General features: G+C 39.6%; 1 protein-coding gene across 1 annotated transcript in view; it reads right to left on the minus strand.

Annotated features, from left to right (window-relative positions):
* ARHGAP28 (Rho GTPase activating protein 28) overlaps window positions 1-24802 on the minus strand; it is a 59955-nt gene that overhangs the window by 13191 nt on the left and 21962 nt on the right. The window contains exons 2-8 of the mRNA XM_035125452.3: window positions 11170-11372; window positions 9050-9267; window positions 7827-7914; window positions 6279-6436; window positions 3936-4101; window positions 2483-2574; window positions 440-517 (exon numbers count right to left, since the gene is read on the minus strand). Coding sequence (XP_034981343.3) covers window positions 440-517; window positions 2483-2574; window positions 3936-4101; window positions 6279-6436; window positions 7827-7914; window positions 9050-9267; window positions 11170-11372 — 1003 coding nt within the window. The remainder of the gene's footprint in view (window positions 1-439; window positions 518-2482; window positions 2575-3935; window positions 4102-6278; window positions 6437-7826; window positions 7915-9049; window positions 9268-11169; window positions 11373-24802) is intronic.

The following is a 24802-nucleotide window of genomic DNA, read 5'->3' on the forward strand; positions in this document are numbered from 1 at the left end:
CCAACGGTGTCAAGGAAGTGAATGATAAGTCATGTGTGCAAACAGGTCCAAATTCTTCTCTTCCATGTAACAGCCATGTTGTCCTTTTCCAAAAATCTGAAATCCCATGACCAGCTGCTCAGGAGCTGAGGCCTTGGTGAGGGGCACCCACCTCACTCATTTGCCAGCTTGCATTTTCAGTGTCAATAACTACTTCAACAATGAAACCTTGTCTCCTAAGTATTTTGTCTCCATTCTAACCCCCATCTTGGTCACACACTGTCCAGTTTAGCTGAATCTTGACCTATCAGTTTCAGTGGACTTGAGTTCAAGCAAGCACTAGTAATACAAAATAGATTTAAGCAGCTTTACACGAGCAAATGCTTTTTTACAGCTTGCCCACTTTCTGTCTTCGAAAGCTTCATTGGTCATTAAAAATAGGTGAGAAAAACCTACGTACTTTAACTCTTGAAGCAGATCCAGGCACTCGAAGAATCCCTTCTGTTTCCAGACCCGTCTCCTCAAGCTTGAGCAACAGCTAAAGCACCACAAAAGATACTGTTTGTTGGTACAGAAATGAAACACAACTGAACACCCAAATCTCTGAAAACATGAAATGGTAAGGCTGTGAAGCTAGCAGAGAGTTAGTAATTTTTCTTTCATTGGCTAGATAGCTTCCACTATTTTTATATCAGTAGCAAGATACTCCAGTCACTGTACAGCTTTTTATACAAGAAAGATCCTAGTTTTTAAGTAAAATTAAAGAACAAAGTATCTCATGGTATCTTGAGGACCAAAAATGTAATAAATGTCAACAAATACCATAAAACCTGAAACCAGGGGTCACCAACCTAAGGCCCATGGGCTGGAAGTGACCCACAGAGGTCGTCTGACCAGCCCCCCCGTGTGCTGCCCTAAAGCGGCGCAGCGCGGCACAGGGACTCACTTCCACGGCGCTGGAAATCACGTCTGCACAGACGCAGGTGCCGAAAATTGCGTCTGCACACAAGCAGACGCTGAAAATCTGGCCCACAGAGGGATCTCTGCAAACGATCCAGCCCAGGCAAGATAAACCTTGCCGACCCTTGCCCTAAACCATGGGTAGGCAAACTAAGGCCCGGGGGCTGGATCCAGCCCAATCGCCTTCTAAATCCAGCCCACAGATGGTCCAGGAATCAGCGTGTTTTTACATAAGTAGAATGTGTCCTTTTACTTAAAATGCCTTTCTGGGTTATTTGTGGGGCCTGCCTGGTGTTTTTACATGAATAGAATGTGTGCTTTTATTTAAAAAGCATCATTGCGTAATTTGTGGGGCATAGGAATTCGTTCATTTTCCCCTCAAAATATAGTCCGGCCCCCCACAAGGTCTGAGGGACAGTGGAACGGCCCCTTGGTGAAAAAGTTTGCTGACCCCTGCCCTAAACCCCACTGCAGCTAACATGGTTAAATTGCAAACATGGTTTAAATTGCAGCCTTAGTGTTTAAGGTGCCACAAGATGCTATATTGCCTATAATAATAATAATAATAATAATAATAATAATAATAATAATAATAATAATAATAATTTATTATTTATACCCCGCCCATCTGGCCGGGTTCCCCCAGCCACTCTGGGCGGCTTCCAAAAAAACAGAAATTCTAAAATACAGAAATCCATCAAACATTAAAAGCTTCCCTAAACAGGGCTGCCTTGAGATGCCTTCTAAAGGTCTGGTAATTGTTCTCTTTGACCTCTATAATTCAACTTTTATAGAGTAGTTTTGGAATACTCAGAAAGGCCAACTTTGGCATTGAATTTTTAAGATGTCTCTGTTCTGTGTAGATGTTTATTTAATAATTAATAATACTTTCCTAACACTTCAAGGCAAAAATACCCCCAAAGCATTTAACAATGGTATGCCATGTAAAACTATAAATTCCAACAATGAAATGTTTAAATATTAAAAATACCTGTGTACACCATTTTTATTGTATGTATGTATGTATGTATGCACAGGTCAGTATATCACACCATAAAAGAAAACTAACCTAGTTAGGTCTAAAATACTATATGTAAGTTATAGATCTTAATTAACCCCCCAAGACCATGATAAATACAAGTCCATAAGGCCCTTTTAAAACTGATTTAAGGATGGGGCTTCACTGCACTCATGTGGAATCAAATACAATAATTGGGGACCACAACTGAAAAGTCCCTGTATAGATCCAATGTATAAACCAATTGAATCGTTTTTAAAGATGGGAGCATCCAAAGGGCCTGAGAAGTAGATCTTGAGATATGGGCAGGTTGGTACAAGTAAAAGTAATCCTCAGTTCACCTGATCCCATATTTTTAGGACTTTAAAAATCATCACCAGAACATTGAATTGGATTAATTATATGAGGAGTCACCCCAGTTATTTTTCTCAAACCTCACAATAAAGATTCAAGCTCAAATGCATCTAAAGTGAAAGATCCATTTACACAAAGAGTGAGGAACTGAGGTCAGTTTGCTCCACTCACTTTCTGAAAGATGAGAGGGACTTTTATTCCAGGAATCTTCTTCTGATCATTTTCCAGCAGGACTGCTAGTGGAACACCGAAAAGGCCATTTTCTTTAGAAAGAGAATTTAAAATGAGAGGCTCTTGATTAATAACATGTTGCTGGCAAATGGCGTAAATTACTTGCATATCAGTTAAAGGAACAACCAAAGAAAAGAAAAAAATCTCCACGATAAATAGGGGAAATTATACAGTAAAGTCCTGTGAAGCGCTATCAACTTAAGTTCTATAAGTCAACAAAACTAAGTTACTTCATCCAGCCCACATTCTACCAGCTTCTCTGCACTAATATCAGGGAGGACTTTGTCAAAAGCCTTACTGAATTCAAGCTACACTACGTCCACAGACTGACTGTGTAATGATCTTTCCTGGTAACGAAGCCAAGCTCACCAGCCTGGAGTTACCTAGATCCTGTTATTTCCCTTTTTTGAAGATGGGGACAACATTTGCCCACCTCTAGACTGCAGGGAATTCACAAAGATTATAGACAGAGGCTATTGGGTGACAGAAGGTGGAACTGCTCAACATCTACTTCGCCTCTGTCTTCACCTAAAAGAAAAGCAGTGCGCAACCTGGTGATACAAAAAGAGGTGAAAAGGGAACACCTAGCTACATTAAATGAATTCAGATCTCCAGGACCTGATGAGCTGCACCCAAGGGTGCTAAAGAAGCTTAGGGGTGTAATCTCAGAGCCTCTGCAAAACAAGGGATAGTAAATATAAATGTATATATAGGTGATATAGGGATCTAGATGAAAAGAATGGATCCATGAGATATATCTTGCCTCTAAATATCAGTTTCGTATTGGCAAAATCCTTGAAATTTGTGGATGGTAATGTACTTTTAATCTACATTCCTATTGTATAGGGATTAACAGCAGGACAAGAATAGATCTTATGGCCACTATGGTCTAATAGTCGCTAAGAGACTTGTACTTCAAACCTGGAAGAATACTTGCCATCTATTATGCAGTGGTTTGATGCCCTTAACACACTTCTGAGTATACTTTCTATAAACACCAGCTTAGCTTGGATACATGTTAGGGCATTCGGATGTCATTTATTGATCAAAATGTGTAACCTAAGATGGATGTATTGGTTTTTAAATGCATTGTTAATGTGAGATTGGGGGAGGGGGTCCTTATGGTTGTTTTTCCCCCTTTTTCCTTTCAGGTTTTCCTTCCTTTTTCTTTAATGAATTTGCAATTTTAAAAAGCAATTTAAAAATACTGACTCACAATCTCTTTATTTTTTCTTACTGCATATTTGTATTGTGTAATTTAATAAAAAACAAAAAATGTAAAATAAAAATACATCTTTTTTTAAAAAAAAAACCTTACTGAGTAATAAAATTCTCAGAAGCCCTTGCTTTTATTTTATTTATTAGCCACAGTTTCATCAACACATGCATTTACCTCGTCCTTTGACTCTTTCTGTTCGGTTCCTCTTCAGCTCTATTCCTAAAGCATCATAGAAGGCTGTTAGCTCAATCAGAGAGAGATAGCGAATTTTCTTCATGTCATCAAGAGACAAATCTCCAACTTCCGTCAGTCCAAATCGGCTTTTCCTAATCGTAAAGTTCTATAATATATGTTAAAGAATTGCTTTAATTAAAAGTTTTGGAAAATAATAATAATTTTCTGTGTGTGTAAGAGAGAGCAAAATTTCATCTTAAAATATATTTGTGCTACTATTGAAATCTTGAGTTGTGACTTAAGTATGCAATTACTGTATGCTATTAAAGCTGTAATCCTATGAAACATGTTTTGGTATAAACCCCATTGAACTCAGTGGGATTTCCTTCTAAGTAAATAATGGGCTAAATATCTCCCACTTTATAAAGAAAACATGCATTCACATACAGCATCGGGGGCTGTTACAGTTTTACCATGGTAGCTTGCCAGCTTGGGGCTTCCAGGTATTTTGGCATGAATGGGTTGCCATGAATTGTAGTAAAAAAAACTTCTGGGGGGTACCAGGTTGGCAGAGGGTGACAGAATGGATTCTACGTTAACTTTATAGGCAATGGCAGAAACACACCCCGTAGTATTGCAGTGTTCAAGCAGAGAACTTATGGAAAGCTCCAGACTTCTTTGGACCCTACATTCATATGCACAGCTTGTGGTTTTAGAAATCCTCTGATATTTTACTTCCACAGATTGATAAGAGGACATCCAACCAGTTACAAAAGTCTACACATAATAGGCTACCTGTGTGGAAGGGAAGCTTCTGCCTTTCACCATCTTATGAGAACCTCTAAAGTAATTTGGTATGAATACAAATACAAGTTTACGCATCCCCAGGGAAAGCTGAGGGATGAAAGTCTAATGGCTTTGGTACAGGACTAACATACAAGAATGTCTGAACACAAGCCATCTTGCCAGCATTATTCAATTACAATAAATTGCTTTAATGTTAAAGGGCAAAGAAACCCGCTGAGAACTGAATTCATGCATTATTTACATAAATGAAACTCTGTTTTGAAACTATTAGGAGACAGCTATAGTAGTGCAGCAATGCAGCTTGGCAGGGTGATGAATTACATTCATTTAAAATTTTGTTTAACAGTAAGGGGGGGGAAAGCTGTTTGTTCATGTTTTTTATTTTATGGGATTTCCCTCACAATTTTGCCACTTGTTGTTTTGTCATTAAATGTGTACAGTCATACCCCGGGTTACAGCCACTTCAGGTTGCGTGTTTTCGGTGCACACTGCACTGAACCCAGAAGTCCCAGAACGGGTTACTTCCGGGTTTCGGTGCTCGCGCATACGCAGAAGCACTAATTTGCGCTTTGCGAATGAGCAGAAGCACCGAATCGCAACCCACGTGTGCGCAGATGCGGCGCTGCAGGTTGCGAACGTGCCTACTGCAAGGATCACGTTCGCAAACCGAGCATCCATTGTATTATATACTTGACCTTCCTTTGTAATGTCTCATTTTGAAATCTTTTAAGATAATAGTTTCCTGTCAGTTATGTTGCTTTGAATGCATTTTTTATATTGGATTTTCTTCTGCAATGTTTTATTTGATGTTTTAATGTGGGTTGTAAACCGCATTGAGTTCCCCACCCCTTCCATAATATAAAGTGGTAGAGAAATGGAATGGAATGAATGGATGAATTCTTGAGGCAGCATCCATTCTTCTGGGCATACTTTGATTTTGATCCAGCTTTACTGATGTTAAAATTGATCCATGAACAATGCTTTGACTTTATTAGGCATTTCTTTTTAACAAAAAGAAAAGGAGGTGATGAAGTGGACTCAAGGAAGAAGTAAATGAACAGATTATCTCTTGTCTTTTGTAATTTGCTGCTGAGGCATACTTCTGTCAAGGGCAATGCTTCTTTTGTTCCAACATGAAAATATTGTGGGTCATCCAAAACAAGGCAAGTCCCAGGGTGGGCAATGTTGGTAGCTTCACCTCTGCAACTTGTCGCTAATCTACTCACCTGGTATCCCTAGTCTTCCAGCAGCTACCCAACAAACATCATCATCATCATCATTATTATCGTTGTTGTTGTTTATAGTTGTAAGTCACTTTATAAAGAAGAAGTCTCAAAGCAACTTAACAAGATAAATACCACAGATAAAATTGTTACAACCGTAACATTTAAAACAAGGTTGCCACCTCCCACAACCCCAACAAAAGCACACACAAGGTACTGTAATCTTTTTAAAAGATTTTTTTAAGATTGTAGTGGAAAGAAGAAACCAACTGAAGGATTAAATAGTGTCAAAATAGGAAGAGCTAAAACTTACAGGCAAGGAAGATTCATCCTTTCTTAACCTTTGGTTTTTGTGCCATTCTCTGTGTTTTGGAATAACCACAATTGATTCGGAGAAGGAGACCTCAAAAGATAGCTCTTCTTTCACCAACTGACTGTCTTTATCAAATTCACATTCTAGGCAGCTACCAGCTAAAATTAAGAGATATTTTTAATGAATACTGTGTTCTCTGTGGAGGAATAACAGAGAAAGAAAATTGCTAGCCACTGAGAAAGCAGCAATGATTCCAGTCAAGAAGACCTTTAAACTGGGGTGGGAAACCAGGGCCGGCCCTACGGCAAGGCTGGGTGGTACAGGGCCGCCAGGGGGGCACTGCGTTGCGGCGCCCGTGGCAGCCACACAGCGGGCACCGGGGAACGGGGGGGCATCGGGGGGATCTTCGCACCACGGCGCCAGGGTGCCAGATATGCTTAAGACGGCCCTGTGGGAAATAGTTAGCTCTACATTGTTGCTGGACTCCAACTCCCATCAGTCCCAGTCAGCCTAGCCATTGGTTAGAGATGAGGGTGTTGTAGTCCAGCAACATCTGGGAGAGCCACAGCTTCCTCACTCTTGTTTTAAACCATTAGTGTTTGCCTATAGCGAAGGCTAACTATAGATGGAGGCCATTTGCAGATTCACATAAGACTTGCATATATTTGTAACTGAAATCTCCTTTCTGTTCTTTACTGAGTTTCTGATGCAGACACACCATCTGACAGTGAAGAAATGGTGAGGCACTTAATTGCGTATTGCTACGGCATGAGTGATTAAAGGAATCCCTGGGTAAAGGAATTCCAAGAACTGCAACTCTGTGCACCCCCCTTGTGAAGCATGGGCTAGAGCATTCTGCACACCAGCACCATTAGGTGTAACCTAGATAATTCTTTGTGCATTACCGAAAGAGTACCCAGAAGAATGCTGCTCCTGCTATTGCTACCACTGAGCGATGGAGCAAGATAACCCCATTTCTTGGGTTAGTGTTAACAGCATTAGCAGTGCAGCATCCAGGGACGTGAAATGGCTTGGCTAGAGCAGCGGTAGCCAAAGTAGTTTTCTCCAGATGTTGTTGAACTACAATTCCAACCAGCCACAGCCATATGCAATGGGAATTATAGGGCAGAACATATGAAGGGCGTCACATTGGCTACCCCTGACCTAGAGAGGAAGAGATGAGAAAAGGGAGTGGAGAAAAGACGGAAGCTGTGCTGTTATCAGAAAGCTGTACAGTGTGTGCTTTTCTCCCCAACACTGAAATAATGGAACTTAAAAGTGCTTGATTTTAGCCGGATTGTGCCCTTTGTCATTTACGAACACAACCTAAATTAACTGGTCCGTAAAGTCTGTAAGCACTTTGCCAATGGCCTTATAAAAGCACAACTATTTTGCTCATTCAGTACACTGACAGTGGGTTTCAAACCAGAAGTCCCAGTGAGTTTGGTAGAGTTTGCTCAGAGATAATTCTGAATAGATCATAGCCTATAAAATAAGGCAACGCTTCCATGGACCAAGAATCCCCATGTTTGTTTAGTGTGTACTTACATTTAACCATTTCCCAACCTGGTTTCTGCGCAGGAAGTTGGATGCCATTGGTTGTAACAGGTGACACTGGTATGGCCTCAAATGTGGGCTGAGGACAGGAAAGCATAGGAATTATTAATACAAAGATGCAATGTTAAGTTTGTGTTGAGTTTTATTTTTGTTTCTATGACTTGCTTTTTATGGGATGCGTTATTATAGATATCAGCACCTAATGGGCATCTGGTTGGTGGCGGCAGCTGATTTATTTTTAATGACATGCACTTCCTTCACGCATGGAGGTACTTTTCTGAAAGTGTGTAGGGAATGCTCAAGTACACTCTCTGTGTGTGATTGAGATGATTGGTCACAGAGAACAGGATCTGTGTGTAAGTATGGTCTGAATTAGGGAGAGATGCACTTGGGCAGAGGAAGAAGAAGAAGAGTTTGAATTTGATATCCCACTTTATCACTACCCGAAGGAGTCTCAAAGCGGCTAACAATCTCCTTTCCCCTCCTCTCCCACAACAAACACTCTGTGAGGTGAGTGGGGCTGAGAGACTTCAGAGAAGTGTGAGTAGCCCAAGGTCACCCAGCAGCTGCATGTGGAGGAGCGGAGACACGAACCCAGTTCCCCAGATTAGGAGTCTACCACTCTTAACCACTACACCACACTGGCTCTCGGGCAGAGGAAGGAAGATATATATGTGTGTGAGTGTGAAAGAGAGGAGAGAGAAGGTGGTGGGAGGGAGGTATATGTGGTGTGTTATGAAAGGGACAGATGCAGTGAGAGAGATGCAGGAGAGAATGGGGTCTGGGGTGCACTAAGCACCAAATAACAAAAGGGGATGGGGGGAATTGGCAGAACTACAGGTGCAATGTATCAGTTCCACAGATGAATCCATATCACAAGGGCAGATGGAAAGAAGTCTGCCTCTGCTGCACATTCAGGGTTATCAGAATATTTTTGTTTCTGCTACTAATTATCATCTTTATATAGCCTTCTAATGTATGGGCTCCTACACAGAGACAGGTTATACAGTACATAGCTAAGCAAACTGATGCAGCACTTTTTCCTGGAAAAATGCACATTTGCTTAACTTGCAAGTTGGAAAATTCAAGGTGTGTTTTCAGTGCATTTCCTCAACATTTAGGTGCACACTAGTATGCCCAAAGTCCCTTTAAACCGAACCCTTATCTTTAATAAAAGTTCCAACAATTTCCAAAGTAATAAACATGCTACTTACAGGAGTGTCATGAATACCAAAAATATCACGCACATCTCTGACTGCATGTTTATTCTTCTTTCTCATGGTTTGAGTATAGGTGTTATATCTCTTTTGCACTGCTGCTGCTTGAGTGCGGGTCAGCGTGGAGAGCAGTGCTTCTCCATCTTCCTCTTCAGAGCCTGATATTAATGTAGACAGACCGACATCTTGCAACCATTCAGCTTCCAGCTCCCCTTCTGTGGAAGAGTAGGCATGTGTTAATATGGCAATAAGGAGTGGGAAAGGGAAGCAGCAGCAGCAGCACAAAATTCCTTAATAAATTCTGCTCTTCAGAACATCTGGCCTCAAATGTGCATGAAGGAGGCAGTTGATCCTCAAATGGGGAGCTGGGCCCCAATGGCAATGGAAGACTTGAGAGAGTAGGTAAGCAGAGAGTGTTAAGATCATGGGGTTTGTGTGTGTGTGTGTGTGTGTGTGTGTGTGTGTGTGTGTGTAGGATGTATGGGGAAAGAGGGTGATGGACATTCCATTGTGCACATGAAACTCTTTCCACATACACAATGATTTAGCTGAGCAGAACCCACAGTTTTATGGGGGGATAAGTAAAGAAGTGATAGACATTAAAAAAGGAAATTAAAAAATCACATCCCAGCCAATTCTTAAGCCTCTCAGAAAATGTTGGACTAGTCTTGCAGACACAGACATAGAAAATTTAATTGCCATCTGCTCCAGGAAAGTGAAGTTTTCCCTCTCCCAGCCTGAGAGAATGCCTCTTCATAATCTTTATCAAGACAATCTCAGTATAGCAGCATGACCAACTCATTGATTCGGCCCCCGAGGCCAATGAAACTGTATGCGTCTTCTGAAACTGTTTGGAAGACTACAAATAGGACTAATAACTCATTCTCCTGTCTCCAAGCTGATATTTAACCTCCAGGTCGCCTCAATGGCACTTTCACATACTTTTTAAAAAATGCAATATATAAAGGATCTCTGTTTGGGATACACTTAGAGAGCCTGGGCATAATCTAGGCAACGTTAAGCACTTTAAAACCTGCAATGCTAAGCAGACTTGCTAGGAAGTACAGTAAGTCCTACTGACCTATGTGGGAGTACTCAGAAAGGAACACATTTTGGGTCATTCTGCCTGCTTTGCTGATTTCAGTGGGAGAGTTGAAAAGTTGCTTAGCTCCAGGGAATTTCCTCCACTTGAAATCAGAGGGACTGAAAAGATGACCTTAATGCTGGCTGGACGGTCGCCAAGATTTAAAAGATGTAACTGTTTAAAAACACGAGTGAGCTAACCATTCTCCAATTAAGGTGCAGCCTTTGATGTATTATAGGGAAACTTTATAAAATTACACAACTTGTATGACTATAGAGAAGATATTTAAAACTTTAAGTTTTCTTTTTTAAAAAGAACATATTTTCAAAAAACTGTTAACTCACTATCCTACAAAAACCTGAGTTTTGTATGAGGTCTTATTCACACCATGTTTAATTAATTTATTACCTAACCAGTCTACCCACTATAGAGAGAATGTGAGATTAGTTAAAAATGTTCCAGATGTTAAAGCACTGTTTAGCAGATCAAGTTTTTTTGGAGGGGGCTGGAATATATCCATGTGGTTGCAATGGTGAAGGATGGGACTGAGCTACCTGGTTTGTTTGCCTCCCTCCTTCCTCTCTTATGGCACAGACTGTGGCCCATACTGTCACAGGTGGATTGTGTGCAATATATGCGCCCGCCACTCATTGAACATCTGCATTTATCTTAAATTACTACACCTATATTTTATACACATATAACGTGCAGTCCAGAAAGCTGTGAAATTTACTACTGATAGATTGTACCCAGTTTTTTGTGTAAAACAGGGAGTTTTTCCAAAGAATTTGCAATTCTAAAGCAGATGCAATGGGTTGTATTTAATGTTGTGCTATGGACATCATTCCATCAGCACAAGCAGTTCTTGTGCATCACCCCTCTCCTCCTTCTGCATGCTGTTTTGGGGATTCTCCTGCCTCTCTGAAGCAGATTTGGGGAGGGCGCAGGTGGAGGAGAGGGGGCGAAGTCCCATTGTGCCAGCACAATGTAAGGCAAGCACATGTAAGGATGTATTTGAAGTGTCTATACACACCGTCCGGAGCCTTGACATCTAATAGGGTTTGCTCATCTTGCCTATCTTCTGTGTTCTCTTTGATATTTTCTACCTCACACCAGAAATCTTCCATGGAAGTGCTGTCAACAGAGGCTTGAGAATTGGAGCGGCTGTACACTGGAGGCCGCAAGGATTCATTGGACAGCATTCTGTTAATTCTTTGGCATCGAGGAAGAGATTTCCTGTAGAAAGACACATATTAAAGAATAAAAAACAATAGACTCTTACTAGTCAAGTTTTGAGTGTATTTGCAAAGACTTAACAGCACAATCCAAATCCAAAATCTGCTGGAATGAGTGAGTGGAGTAGGTGAATCTGGGGCTCCCTCGGCTTCTACGCCATTCTTACATTCTGAACTCCAGTTCAGCGGGAAACACGTCACTGTGACTTCCTCAAACCACCTGAGCGCTTACGCTGGCTGAATCTGAAGCCTCTCATAGTCACTTATTGTTTGTCAAACCATCAACCAGGAAGCTTCAGGCTTAAGCAGAAAGCTGTCTTCCTGCTTGTTTGTTGTTTGGCTACACATAGCATGAAATCAATATCTGCTTAATTTCCACCCATAGGTTGGAAGAGGTATTTTCAACCTTTAGCTGACGGCTAAAGAGAATTAGGAGCATAATATGGCTTGCTTGGATTACATTTTCTGTCAGTCACTGTGAAGGAATTAAAATATTCCCAGCTTCACAGAGGGAGAATCCTGACCATGAACCTTGCCATCCTCTTCAGTTAGCCCCAGTTGGTGATGCACACACCCATATTAGGCAGAAAGAATTTATAGTCCCAGCAACAGGGCATTCTACCAACCATATAACAAACACGGAACAGATTGTGAAATGCTTGCAAAATCTAAAATAAAGCAATATTGAACAAATCTATGTAACACACTCACAGGCAAAATCACAGCTACTCAACACAAATTTAAAATATAAAACACACCAGTAATCTCTAAATTGCAGAAGTATTTGCAATTTGCTCAAAATAATAGGTGAAAGTCAGACACATACTCATTACTAATACTGTAGTGGCATGACTCCAAAACCATTTTACAAGGAGGTGTCCTACTGACTGAAATAAAGATTATTTCTAGTTAATATTTTTTTTTACATAACAACCTAGGGCAGCTTCACTTTTGCACTGATTTTTATTTTTTCACAAAGAAAGTTAAATATGTGAAACACATTAACATGTGACAGCATTGTGACGGCATTATAAATGGAACTGTGATAGTAAGCAACCTGTGTCCCTGAGCTTCACATTTAATGTGTGTGTATTCAGCTTTACATGTAAGGCAAGGAAGAGATTTTTTTTAAAAAAAGGGAACAGAAAAGAAAAATGACTTTGGCAATCCCACTGGCCATTGAACCTCATATAGTATGTGGTTTTTGCTTTAGGCACCACCCCCAGAACATAACCTCTGTATAAGTTTTGGGCTTGCTGTATAAGAAAGTGAAACTGTTGCAATTCAGATAACCTGGAATATTATTTATCATTAGTCTATTAATTCAAAATGTTTGACTTATTCCTAAACAGCTCAACACGAGATCTGTGGGGTTCAATTTTAAGACAGATGCATTCAACAACAACAAAACCGTTTATTGTGAGGACCATGGCTGTACACAGACAGATGCATTCAATAAAATATGTGGGAAATATATATAATGATGTTGTGTGGGTTGGATGATTGGTGGGGTTGAGAACTCCCCCCAGTGTAAAACAAACACCACCATGCAGTTGCCATTTGCCAAGTGTTTATTGCATATGCAAGGCACTAAAATGGTTCCAAGGCATCCTGGTCTTAGATTAACTTCATCCCAGAAAAAGAACTGCAAAAGAAAAGCTCCCTGGGAAATCAGTTTGTTGGCAAAGAAAGATCATGAGCTTCATGGGCCATCATGTTTCCATTAGTAATGGAATAAAACAGGGATTAGTTCTTTTCCTTGCTGATACACATAGAGTTTTACTGCGTCTCTGCATAATACTGGTGCTACATTTAAAAGTCGATCAGACACATTGATTGTTGTGTAGGCTTTATCAATCTAATTAGCAGTTACAATCATGTACTCCAAGGCTAAATAAATCATACGACACAAAGAGCTAGTTTAGTGACACCCAATCAGAGACTGAGTAATGATAGCAGAATGACTGTGCTTTCCATTCAATTAAGCGATGCATAGCGAAGAATCCATAGAACAGAAGAGCAGCAACAGAACCACATTGTAGTTAACAGACATAGTTAATCCTCGTCTATAGAAAGGGTTCTTATTTGGATAGCAGTGGGTCATTGTGTTCAGGCACTGAGTATGAAGCAGAATAATTAGTCTGGGTAAATACTGAAAAGATGACATGCAATACTTATTTATTACATTTACTGTGACTTTAGAATCAATTGTATATGATTACATGGATAGGAAGCTCCAATAATCATGAATGTTTGCCCCAAAGCAGTTAGCATAAAGGAAGCAGGGCTACATCTTTAATCTGTAACCAGGCCCCGTTCGTTGACTCACAAAAGCCCTACTACATTATCTATTCAGTCAGCATATTAACCCATGGATCTGCCACATACTGAGTCATCTAAGCCCGTGTTTTCCAACCTTGGGTCTCCAGCTGTTTTTGGACTACAACTCCCATCATCCCTGAGCACTGGTCCTGCTAGCTAAGGATGATGGGAGTTGTAGTCCAAAAACAGCTGGAGACCCCAGGTTGGGAAACACTGATCTAAGACAGCACTGGCTACTGCTGACTCACAGAGACTCTCTAGCAGAGGCTTCTATCATTTGCTAACTCACCTACCCAGAGAAGCCAGGAATTGAAACAGGGAAATTCTGCATACAAAGCATATGCACGACTATTGTGTTATAGTCCATCTGCATTATAAATGCCCAGAACTGTATCATCCAGCTTGTAACAACTCACATTTCAAGCAGAAAATTCTACCAAAGATCCTGAAGACAGCAGGGAGTGGATCTGGGTCCTTCTACATGCATAGCATGTTCTCTATCACTGAACTATGGCTTTCTACAAATTAAACCGAATAATTTACAGTAAATATGGACATCTAGTGAAATTCGTATGGCTACCTGGTAATTTCCTTGGAGTTTGTCATAGTTGTTGCCTTAATTTTGCTTTATTGGCAGCTTTATTGCTGCAGAAAGCTATCTTGATGAGCAGCCAGGATAAGCGAGGAGATTCAAGTGATGAATCTTGCTTTACACCCATTATGTTCACCCTGCCTCTCTGGGACACAAGCCTGAGCAGTGTGTACATGTGCTCATGTACACAAAAATGAGGAAATGGCAAATTAGGAGTGTATTGTTTCAAAGCAATTACATTAGAAGATAAACACCGTAGAACAAAGAAGCCCACTGTTGTTCTACATCAGAGCCCACCTGCCTCAATTCTTCCTTTCATCGACTTAGAAATCATTCACAAGTTGCATTTTTAAGAGATTGAGAAACTTAGAATATGATGTTACATTAGTTTCAGGTGGAAAATCTCATTTGTGCTTCAGCATTGCTTGAAAACTGTTGCTGTTTCTGACATGTTAATGTTTCACTAATCACTCTTGTATGAAATCCTAAGAAGGCTTGGAGATAGAATATGAAACAACAACCACCCCACAATTAAGTGGTCATATGGTCACAGATGATGCACTACCAAAACATACCAAGGAATGGGCAATTTGGTGTGTGAATGTAACTGGTAGTTGCACCTAGCAACCAAAAGATATCTTTTACTCTCCCAGAGCAGGGAAGCTGAGTGCAGCCTCAGCTTCTCTTGCTCTGTTTCTCTGTGTTTCTTCATCCAATCGTTGTTGTGTGATACAGAAAGTTTTGCCTTACAGCAGGTAGGGAGTAGTGTGGGAGAAAATGCAGATACATCATCACCTGCCTTCTTGGCACTTTTCATGGTATTTTCAGCAGCCCCAGATAAGGATAGGTCACCCACCATTGTGTTTTAATTGCTTGGTCAATTAAATCTGCATGAATTTGCATTTGGCCAGAACAACTGTTCTGGGGGACGGGGGACGGGGACTGCATAATTCCCCTTATTCCTCATGTTCCTTATATCCCCATGACCTGCAGAACTGGCACTGTTACAGGTTGCACATACCGTAATACTAATTCCACCACTTGTAAGAAATCAGTCTGAGTCTGGCAGCACCCATACTTTGGAACTCCCTGATTGCTGTAGTACTCTTTTTGCTGCATGCTTGAAACAGTTTTGTTTAGGCAAGCCTGTCCATACATAAGTCACGTGTGTTTTATTTCTTTTTAGCTACTCTGGATTTTAATAAACATTTGAATATTTTAAATACCTATTTTAATCAATAATTTTAATGGTTATATTTTTTTAAAAAAACTGGGAAATGCTTACAGTTTTTTTAAAATACAATCAAACGGTATACACATTTTGTTAAAGAAAATAATTTGGATAATCATGCACGTGTATACTTCAGCCACCAACTTAAAAAAGTCATTCCCTTATGTGTGACAGGATATTTTTTCAAATATGCTGCTTGCTGCTATCTTTTTTTTAAAAAAAGTTCTTATTCGTGTTATTTTTTTAAAAAAAGTTAATTCTGCTGTCCAATTAATCAGGGACCAACTTTCTGTCAATTAAAGGCTTTTAAATTAATCTGACTTGCACCCCTAGTACTTATATAACTTTATGTAGCTATGATATACTGGAATATTCTACGTTTCAGAGTACTGTATACTGAAATACACAGGTGTATAATATATACCCAAAGAGAGAGCAGGGAAGAATAGTAAACACTACTGTCTGAACCAAGACTAAATTAAAATTAGTACTAAAAGTTTACAGATGGATAAATTGGGGGACTGAAACCCTGAACAGTATTGAAATACAACTAGACCATGCAGCTCTGTGATTAAAGAACTGGAATAGGATAAGGGTTTGGATGCATACATTGAAGTTGCCACATGAGAAGATGGATCATATCACACTTGCCATAATTCTCATATCCATGGACTTCTAGTGGTGTCTAAGGGGGGGTACCAATATCTCTAGCAAACACTGTACTATTTCCCATTTTTGCCAAGGCTGCAGTCTGCACTGAACAGCCTGTAGCATCACTTAAATCAAACAGAAGTAAAAAAAAACAGCAGCTGAATCGGCAGGGTGGCTTTGAGCAGGGCTTTGCCAGCAACTCACATGCTGCTATACAAATTATTTATAACAAGTACAAGATACAGTTGCTACCGCAAACTTAAGAAACCTGGAAATTGGGAGAAGCTTAAATAATTCAACAAGCAAAGAAGGAAGGGAAGAAAAAGCCAGATGCCATTTATACTGGTTTATTTCTAATTATTATTTGTTGTTGTTCTTAAATGACTACTTCTGAAGCAAGGACAACATACAGTAAATGTTTTGAATAGCCACACGGCTTCTTGTGTTGCACAAGGCAATGTACTAACTTTGTGATTAATCCCTTGAACAGGTGCAGGAGACATGAGTGAAACAAGCTTATCTCCAATCTAATGCTGACAATAGGTTTTAGGAAACCATGTGCAGTAAAGCCTTATTGCTACTAAATGTATTTTTCTCCTTGATTCAGTTCCATAAAAGAGTAAACAATATTGTAAGAGCACTGTGAAAAACACAAACACTATTGACAATGCATTGTTAAAAATGTGTGTCTGGCAACCTTGCATTTCAGAGAGTTATAAGCAGTGCTTTTTTCTTTAAAAAAATGTTTCGGGGGTACTCTCATTTTCCTACTCATTGAAATAGTGCCCCTCAATGAGGCCAAACTTAGATTCACAAAATGTTTAGGGGTATGTGTACCCCTGCCCCCCTAGAAAAAAGCACTGGGTATAAGTAACCACCTTCAGATCTAAAGGCAAGGGAGGCATAATCCAATTATTTACTTTGAAAATGTATAGCCCGCATTTTGGTATAACAGTTCTCAAGGCAGAGAACAAGAAGAAAGTTTAAATGCATCAGAAAATATATAGAGTAGAGCAATTAGACATCACCCATGAAAAGCTTGTATTTACAGCCTAGCAATATGACAAACTTCAATGTGCATTTGCTTCCAGAATTTGTGCAACACCCACAAAAAAGCCCTCGTCACACTAATGTGACAGAAAATCAACAGTCAAAAACTTACAGGAAATTATTCCAAGTGGACCTGGTTCATAAAGGGAAGCACCATAACTTTGAATTTAGCTCACTTTGAATGTTAGTCACATAGAGCATGGATCCTCTGTGAGCTCCAGTGATGTACACCACAATACATTAACATGGCTGCCACATTCAGCACCTATTGCAACTTCCAAACAACTTTTTCTTTCTTTCTTTCTTTCTTTCTTTCTTTCTTTCTTTCTTTCTTTCTTTCTTTCTTTTAATTTCCACATGGATTGTGTTACAGTGGCCTAGTCAGGAGTATGCAGCACATGGAGCAAATTCTTCCAGGAAAAATCATTGTCAAATAAGTCATGGCTGATAAAAGTGATTCAATACAACATCCTAACAATCATTCCAAATGTGATGCCCAGTGGAATGCTAGTTTCACATTTACTTATGCTGAGCACCCAGATTTTAACTGCAATGAATACAAAACATTGCTTATAAAGCAGCGTAGTAAATTGGTATTGTTCACTGGTTGACTTGCCATATTAACTTGTAAAATTGTCTGGAAAGAGCTAGAACCATTTGGTTTTTATTATGTACCTTCCTGGGGTTTTTTTGTTAGAAGTACAGCTTGAGCTTCAATTTATTTATTTGATTTATTTTTGAGACATATAGATTGATTTGCAAACAAAGTGCTTCCCAAAGGAATTTATAAAAAACCTACAGAACAAATTGTCAGTATACTCCTTGCCTACTATGGAAAGACTTGGTTACTGATGATGCAAACCTTAAAAGGGATTGCTTAAAAAATGGTTAAAAACGCATATGTTTAAAATGTTACATTTAAAATAAATTAATAATAAATAAATAAATAAATGTATATGGCAACCCTCTGTGGCATTTAATTGGCTGTATATATATCTGTTCAGGTGTTACTTTGCTCCTGGACAACCTTTGGTGTTTGCATGTGACATGCACTGGAGGGTAGCAGGGTAGAGACAGAGACAAAAATGGGTGGCACTAAAGGAAAAGGTAGGCAGGCCAATGAATGTCATTCTTGCCTTTGTACTGTAAGCTACATTCCAGCCATGTAAAGTAAGGTTTCAACACAAACCTTCCCACCCAGCAAGCAAGAGGAGTTGTCACAGTCCAAAGGGCACATTCCAGCCGTCATGGGGGGTGTAGAGGAGGGCTGATGAGGGAATATAGCCTGGGGGAAGAGGTTGTGGCCTGGGGATATTGTGTGGCTTAGGAAGGCCCCAACAGTGAGGCTCAGAGAGCTGCATTGTTCCCAGGGCCTGAGACAGCTCACCCCTGGTTTAAGTGATGACAAAGAGAATCAGAATTTGAAGACTCTACTAGTGAGTACTGTACTGAGTCCTCCCTCCTTTTTTGCATATGTTCTGTATACTTTCAGTCTCACTTTAACCACATTAGACCTATTTGTAAGCATTCTTTAGTCTTCTCCTCCCATATAAGCAGCAACTCTCAGAATTCTTCCTTTTTGCACTTCAGCTGCTACTTCACTTTCCAAGATGCAAGCAAGCAAGGATAGACTGCTGGGCTGCCCACAGGGGTAGCTCTTCCAGAACCTCTGCTGCCCTCTATACTTGTTAAGAAAGGGTTAACAAGAGCCCTTTGTTTGTGGCAAAGGGAAAAACCAACATAGCTGGTGCTCCACTAATGAATTCAAAATATGCCTCCTGTTAAGAATTGGTTGCCTCTCAGGGTGATACAGTATGGGTGCACCAAGCATCTGTGATACATTATTTCATCAACTGCATGTAGATGTTCCACTCTAAAAAAGCTGTTAAAAATTAGGTTCCTTTTAACTTTGCAAAGTTTCCTCTTATGCATTGATAAATCCCTTCTATGAGCAAATATTTTATGGATGATTTCCCATATTTCGAAGGTTTTCTTGCTTCTCTCTGCAAGCACTCTAGGAACATAAGCACAATAAGTGGTTGTAATGCTATCTTCCCATGAGCCTACCAAATTGTTTTTCCTGGCTTTTACTGTAATGTAGCTTTTAAAGCCCACTTCCTACTGAAATGCATGTTAGGCAAGGCTGTCATTTATGGTCAATCCGTCCAGCCTAGATTTAAACAGAATTTTTTAGTATCTTCCTGTGCAAGTACAGGCTACATCTGCTAAAATATTATGATGTGTTGCGTGCTTTTAATACACTATATTTGACATAATATTGTTCTGTATCAAACATAAGAAGAGCAGGAACAGCTAAGGCAGTTTTAATCTCTTGGATTTTACATCCTGGGGAGGCTTTCTTAGTTTCTTAGAAAATTCATGTATAACTTTAAGGTTTCAGTTTCAAAACTTTCTTTAATTAGAATAACTGTGATATATATTAAATTTATTGAATTAACCATAATTTCTGTCAGGGGTTTTGAATAACAAGTATGTTTGATCCAAACTAATTAGACTGAAATCAGCGTGAAATTTTAGCCATAGCTTAAATTCCTTTGATTTCAATGGGAATTAAATGCAGCTAACTTAGTATACATTGTATTGTGGTACTAATATTTTTTTTGCCCATTTTGCCCATCAAGATGATTACATACATGCAGATACACATCTTCTCAATATATAACAAGGATTTTCAATCCATAAATAAAAAAAGAAAAGAATGACTTCACAAATATGCAAATCTTACCTTTAGCTGATCCAAGTTTCAGAGAAGATATATTAAAGATGGGAGTGAGAGATAACGAGTTTTGCCATAACCAAGTGACAATAGAGCCCTCCTTAAACAAGCATTTGCATTCTGAGTTTTCAAAACGTCTTGAATATGAGATAGAATAAAGCTTTGTGCTTCTAGTCTTGCAAGAATAAGGAACAAGAGAATTGCTGGTCCTTGAGGGAAATAGACTATCACTGCACAGTGACTATTTTGGGTTTCATGCCTTTAGGACAAATGCTTGGACTCTGTTTTCCTGTTTGTGTCAAGACTTTAAACCTTTCATGCACTTCCCAAGACAAGAAATGAAAGCTCAGTCAGCCGCTAGTAGTCCTGGAGATTCATAAGAGCCCCTGTTGCGAGAGTGAAACTAGGAGACAAAAAATGATTTGTTTCTTTTCCACTAGAAGGCTATAAGCCATTTGCCATTAACTTAAAAAAAAGGAAAAGAAAAAAAGAGAAGAGAGGAATGAAAAAGGTTCTTTGTATTAACACTGCCCTGTCCAGACTGCTAGTACACAATGCAATATATAAAAAATGAAAATGCACAAAACATTTAGAAAGAACTTTTAAGAAAAACAAACATTTATCATTATGGTTTGGGAAAGTCTCCTGTGTAACAAGGTGGATCTTTTAACATTTGCAAAAGTGTTTGAACAAGATTTGTTTCACACAATACCCATAGAGCAGGGGTGTCCAACCAGTAGATCGTGATCTACCGGTAGATCCCCGGCTGATCCTGGTAGATCACAGGATCCTTACTGTGTACAAAAAGTTCATAGCTGCCAAGTTTTCCCTTTTCTCGCGAGGAAGCCTATTCAGCATAAGGGAAAATCCCTTTAAAAAAGGGATAACTTGGCAGCTATGAAAAAGTTACGGGGGAAAAGCTAAAAAACTCTGTACAATCCTCCCCCCCCCCCAAAAAAAGCTCAACAACTCTGGGCAATTCACCCACCCCTCCTCCCTCCAATGACAAATGGGTAGATCACTGCCAGTTTTTTTTAATACTGGGAGTAGATCACAGTCTCTTGAGAGTTAGACATGCCTGCCATAGAGCATTAGAACACCACTGTAGCTAAAGGGATCAGGGATCCAGATTCCATCAGTGGCAGTTATAATATGTGTAAATTAATACAGGGTTTGGGGAGAGTACAGAATTCTATGTTAACTACGCATCTTCCAAGATTTTTATTTTTGGAACCCCCTCAAAAAATGCATGAACTTTCTGAAAAGATCAAATACTGTAGTGAGACTCCATCACATCTTGAGAAATTTTGATGGTCTCCTTAAAAAAGGGTGTCCTGGTTTTTACTTTTGAAATAGCAACCCTAGTGTTGACCATTGTATGTAACTGAATTATGTATCCAGAGAACATATAGAAATAGAAGAATACCAAGAGAATAGTCTGAAACACATGACACTCCAAATATCCAAATTTTGTTGATGTCTTCCAGCAAATTGTCGCAGAACTTGGTCCCTATTTTATAATTTCTACAATTAATAACTACACACAATCAACATATCTTATTGTAATAGAAGGTTACTGCAAAGATATTTGGTGCTTACTGAAGCTGTGGAAACTGTGTAGATATTATTATTATTATTATTATTGTTGTTGTTATTATTATTATTATTATTATTATTATTATTATTAGCTATACTCTCTACCATCAGGAATATCAGCAGCTCATCTTTGTACAGAATCTGGGTGGCCAACAATTAAGGCAAGAGTGAACTGCACTCAGTTAAAATATTTTGAAAATTGCTACTATGCCTATTAAGTGTTTTCCTGTGCTGTTTTATATGGAATTGAATGATAAGCAACTCTGGAAAGCAGTTTGTTAAGACTTGTAAGACTATTATTAATTTCCAGAACTGAGTTCTGCTTTGATCTTGAATAAGTGTCAAATAAGGGATTGGCTCTTCTGGACAGAATCCAGAAGGGATTTCCCCCTTGGTACTCACTCTTAAGAACAGAGCATTGTTGAGCTAGTTATCTGACCAACCTCTCACAAATTTCCTTTAGAAATGCAGTTATTGAGCTGTGTTTCCAAGTGATGCTCAATGCTATCTTGGATGGCTCTACAACAAAGTCCCATATGCAGACAGACTTTGTATTTGTGGTCAACCTCAGATGGAAGACATCACTCATTTTCCGTTAGAGACCTAGAGATCACTTTCTGAAATATTTGTTCACACAAAGATTTGCCAGGCACACCCTGGCAAAAATGATTCAGTTTCTTTTGAGTGACAATAATATATTTGTAACACAAAGAGTGGCCCTCTACACACTGGCTGCAAAGATAATAATAATCAGAAAAAGGGAGTTAAATAAAATTGCAATAAATTGTTGTGATGATTCGGAGTTTTAATCCGAAATCAAGCCGGATTTGAGTCTGCTGGTGTCTCTAGTAACTTTTCTTTCTTACATCATGGATTTTGGCAGATTTGATTTTTAAAGGGCTAATAAATATTGAATTGGAACTGTCAGAGATGCACAAGGGAAACTGTATTTTAATGCTCAGGAACTTGGCAAAGTCATCATTGATTTTTACATTATGGATGTGTGTTCTGTATTATTTTGTTAATACTATTGCCTAATAAAGGTTTGTCCTGGCCTTTGGCTACAACAATAAACTTATGAACTCAAACTACAGCCAAGTTCTTTTTTACAAGTACCTGCATGAAATGCCTAGTTAGGCTTATACAATAAATAAAACCCACCATTTCAGGTCCAATCTGGAGCATTCCACCACAGGGTTCCAACAACCTCTTTAACTCAACCTGTGATTACTGGGAAATGTTAACATTATACCTTCTCCACAGAATGGTGCAATTATGTGAAAGTGCATTTTCTCTTCAACCACTTGGAATATTCTGCTTAACATCACAAACCTACTGCATGTTGGTCAGCACAATTATCATCCAAAGAAGCATTTTATCTGTTAGAAGGAAAGTTGGAAAATGATAACCTAATGCTTCCTCAGCTTTTGCAAGAAAAAGTTGCTGAGGAGAGCTTTGAGGAAGTACACAAAAGAGGTGGATCAAAGTGGGGAAATTTAACAAAAGTGATAAGCTTATCGTGTTTCAGATGGGATTGCTGGCAACACACTTGCCCAACTTCACTGACAGTATTAAATCAGTCATCATAATGGTAGACACAAAGTTTTCCAAACACTGCATAGTCCTGATTACAATGATGGAACAGGCTGCCTTAAGGAGGCATGGGCAGAGAGGGAAATTATTTCCAAAGCAGATTTGTAAGGTAGGCTACTGAAGTCAAACATTCCTTTGATTCAGTTTAGTGGGATGGGGTGAGATTGAAGCGCCAGAGCCAAACTCCATGGGGCAATAGAGGGAAATTGCTGATTACCACATAAGGCTTTGTGGAGTTGCTTTTGGGCTATAACAGCAGTTTCTTCCCCGTGTCACTCTTGCACCATGGAGGTGTAAGTGATGTGGGCTGTGTTATCTGAAGGCTAGTGTGGGCATGATGAGACTGGAATTTGGGGTTCATATTATTGACTTCTATAAGGTCCACACAGCTTTTTTTCCAAGGACCTGAAAAGTGGAAACAGAGCTTAGAAAGCATTGTGTCCAGCAGGCGCTGCTTCTTATCTTCCAAAGCCCTGCACTTGCGGTGCAGTGACAGTCATTTTACAATGTTGTATACGAATGCCATTTCAGGATTCTTGCAAGTTATCTAATTTTCTATTATTCCTGAGCCAGTTGTACTAGTCAGAAAACAAATACGATTCTATTGTGGAGGTGCAGGGGTAATGGTTCCCTGGTACAGCTGGAACCCAGGTGTGTGTGTGAAGGGCAGAAACGTGTTTGTGGTAATAGAATGTCAGGAGATCAACTGTGGGGAGAAGGGGCACTGAAAACATGATGCAGTCCTTTGCTCTTAAAATGAGCCTCAAACCTCAGTTTTATGCATCCATGAGGCACAGCCTGATTTTTACATAGGAATTTGCTGCTGTCATACAAAGTTATGGTCACAGTATGGCATAAACTTAGAATTTACACCAGGACTTTTCATACCAAGTGGGCTGCAGGAGTACTTGGTTACAGAACCCGCAAGTCGAATGCTGCCTTGTCACATGTGGCTGGGGGGTGGGAGAGCAAAATTTGACATACACAATGACATTCCATCACTCTCAGAGGAAATTGTACAGGGGGGGGGTAATGTCTGGCTCCAGTTTTTACTTGGGGGGAGCCAAGTTTTCCCCACACACTTTCCTGTGAAAGAATGTAACTTACTCAATGTCACCCTGGGAGCTTTATGGAGAAAGGGGACTGGAACCCAATTCTTCCTCACCCTGATCTAAGCATTCCAACCGTAGTGGCTCCAAGGCCCAGTAGTTGATAAGGTGTACCCTCAAAGACTGCATTCAGGATGTACATAAAACACGTTAAAACCCAAGGTATATGGTTCAGAGAGTAAGAGAAGGAAAAATTGTATCCATATCTGGCAGTTTTGCTCAAACTATCTGTAACAATCTCTAGTGGCTAGACTAGAAATTCCCCAGTGCCTAAGAAAATGGGCTGTTTATTCTTTATTAAAGAGAACTTTCATACAAATTGATAAGGTAATGCCTCTGGAAATTCTGTGTTCTGCATCACAGGGAGGGGTGGAAGCCAACAAGTCTGGATTTCCTCACCAGCATATGTCCACACTGATTATTTTCGATCTATTAGTGCTTGGGCATCAGAACTAGACCAAGGTCTGTTTCCTTTTACATGGAGCCAAGAAGTTCCTGCACCCTCCTGTTCAAGTCAGTGTCTACTCAGAGCTATGACACTATCTTGTTT

The sequence above is a fragment of the Zootoca vivipara genome, chromosome 8 (assembly GCF_965207765.1).
Source record: "Zootoca vivipara chromosome 8, rZooViv2.hap1.1, whole genome shotgun sequence".
NCBI lineage: Eukaryota > Metazoa > Chordata > Lepidosauria > Squamata > Lacertidae > Zootoca > Zootoca vivipara.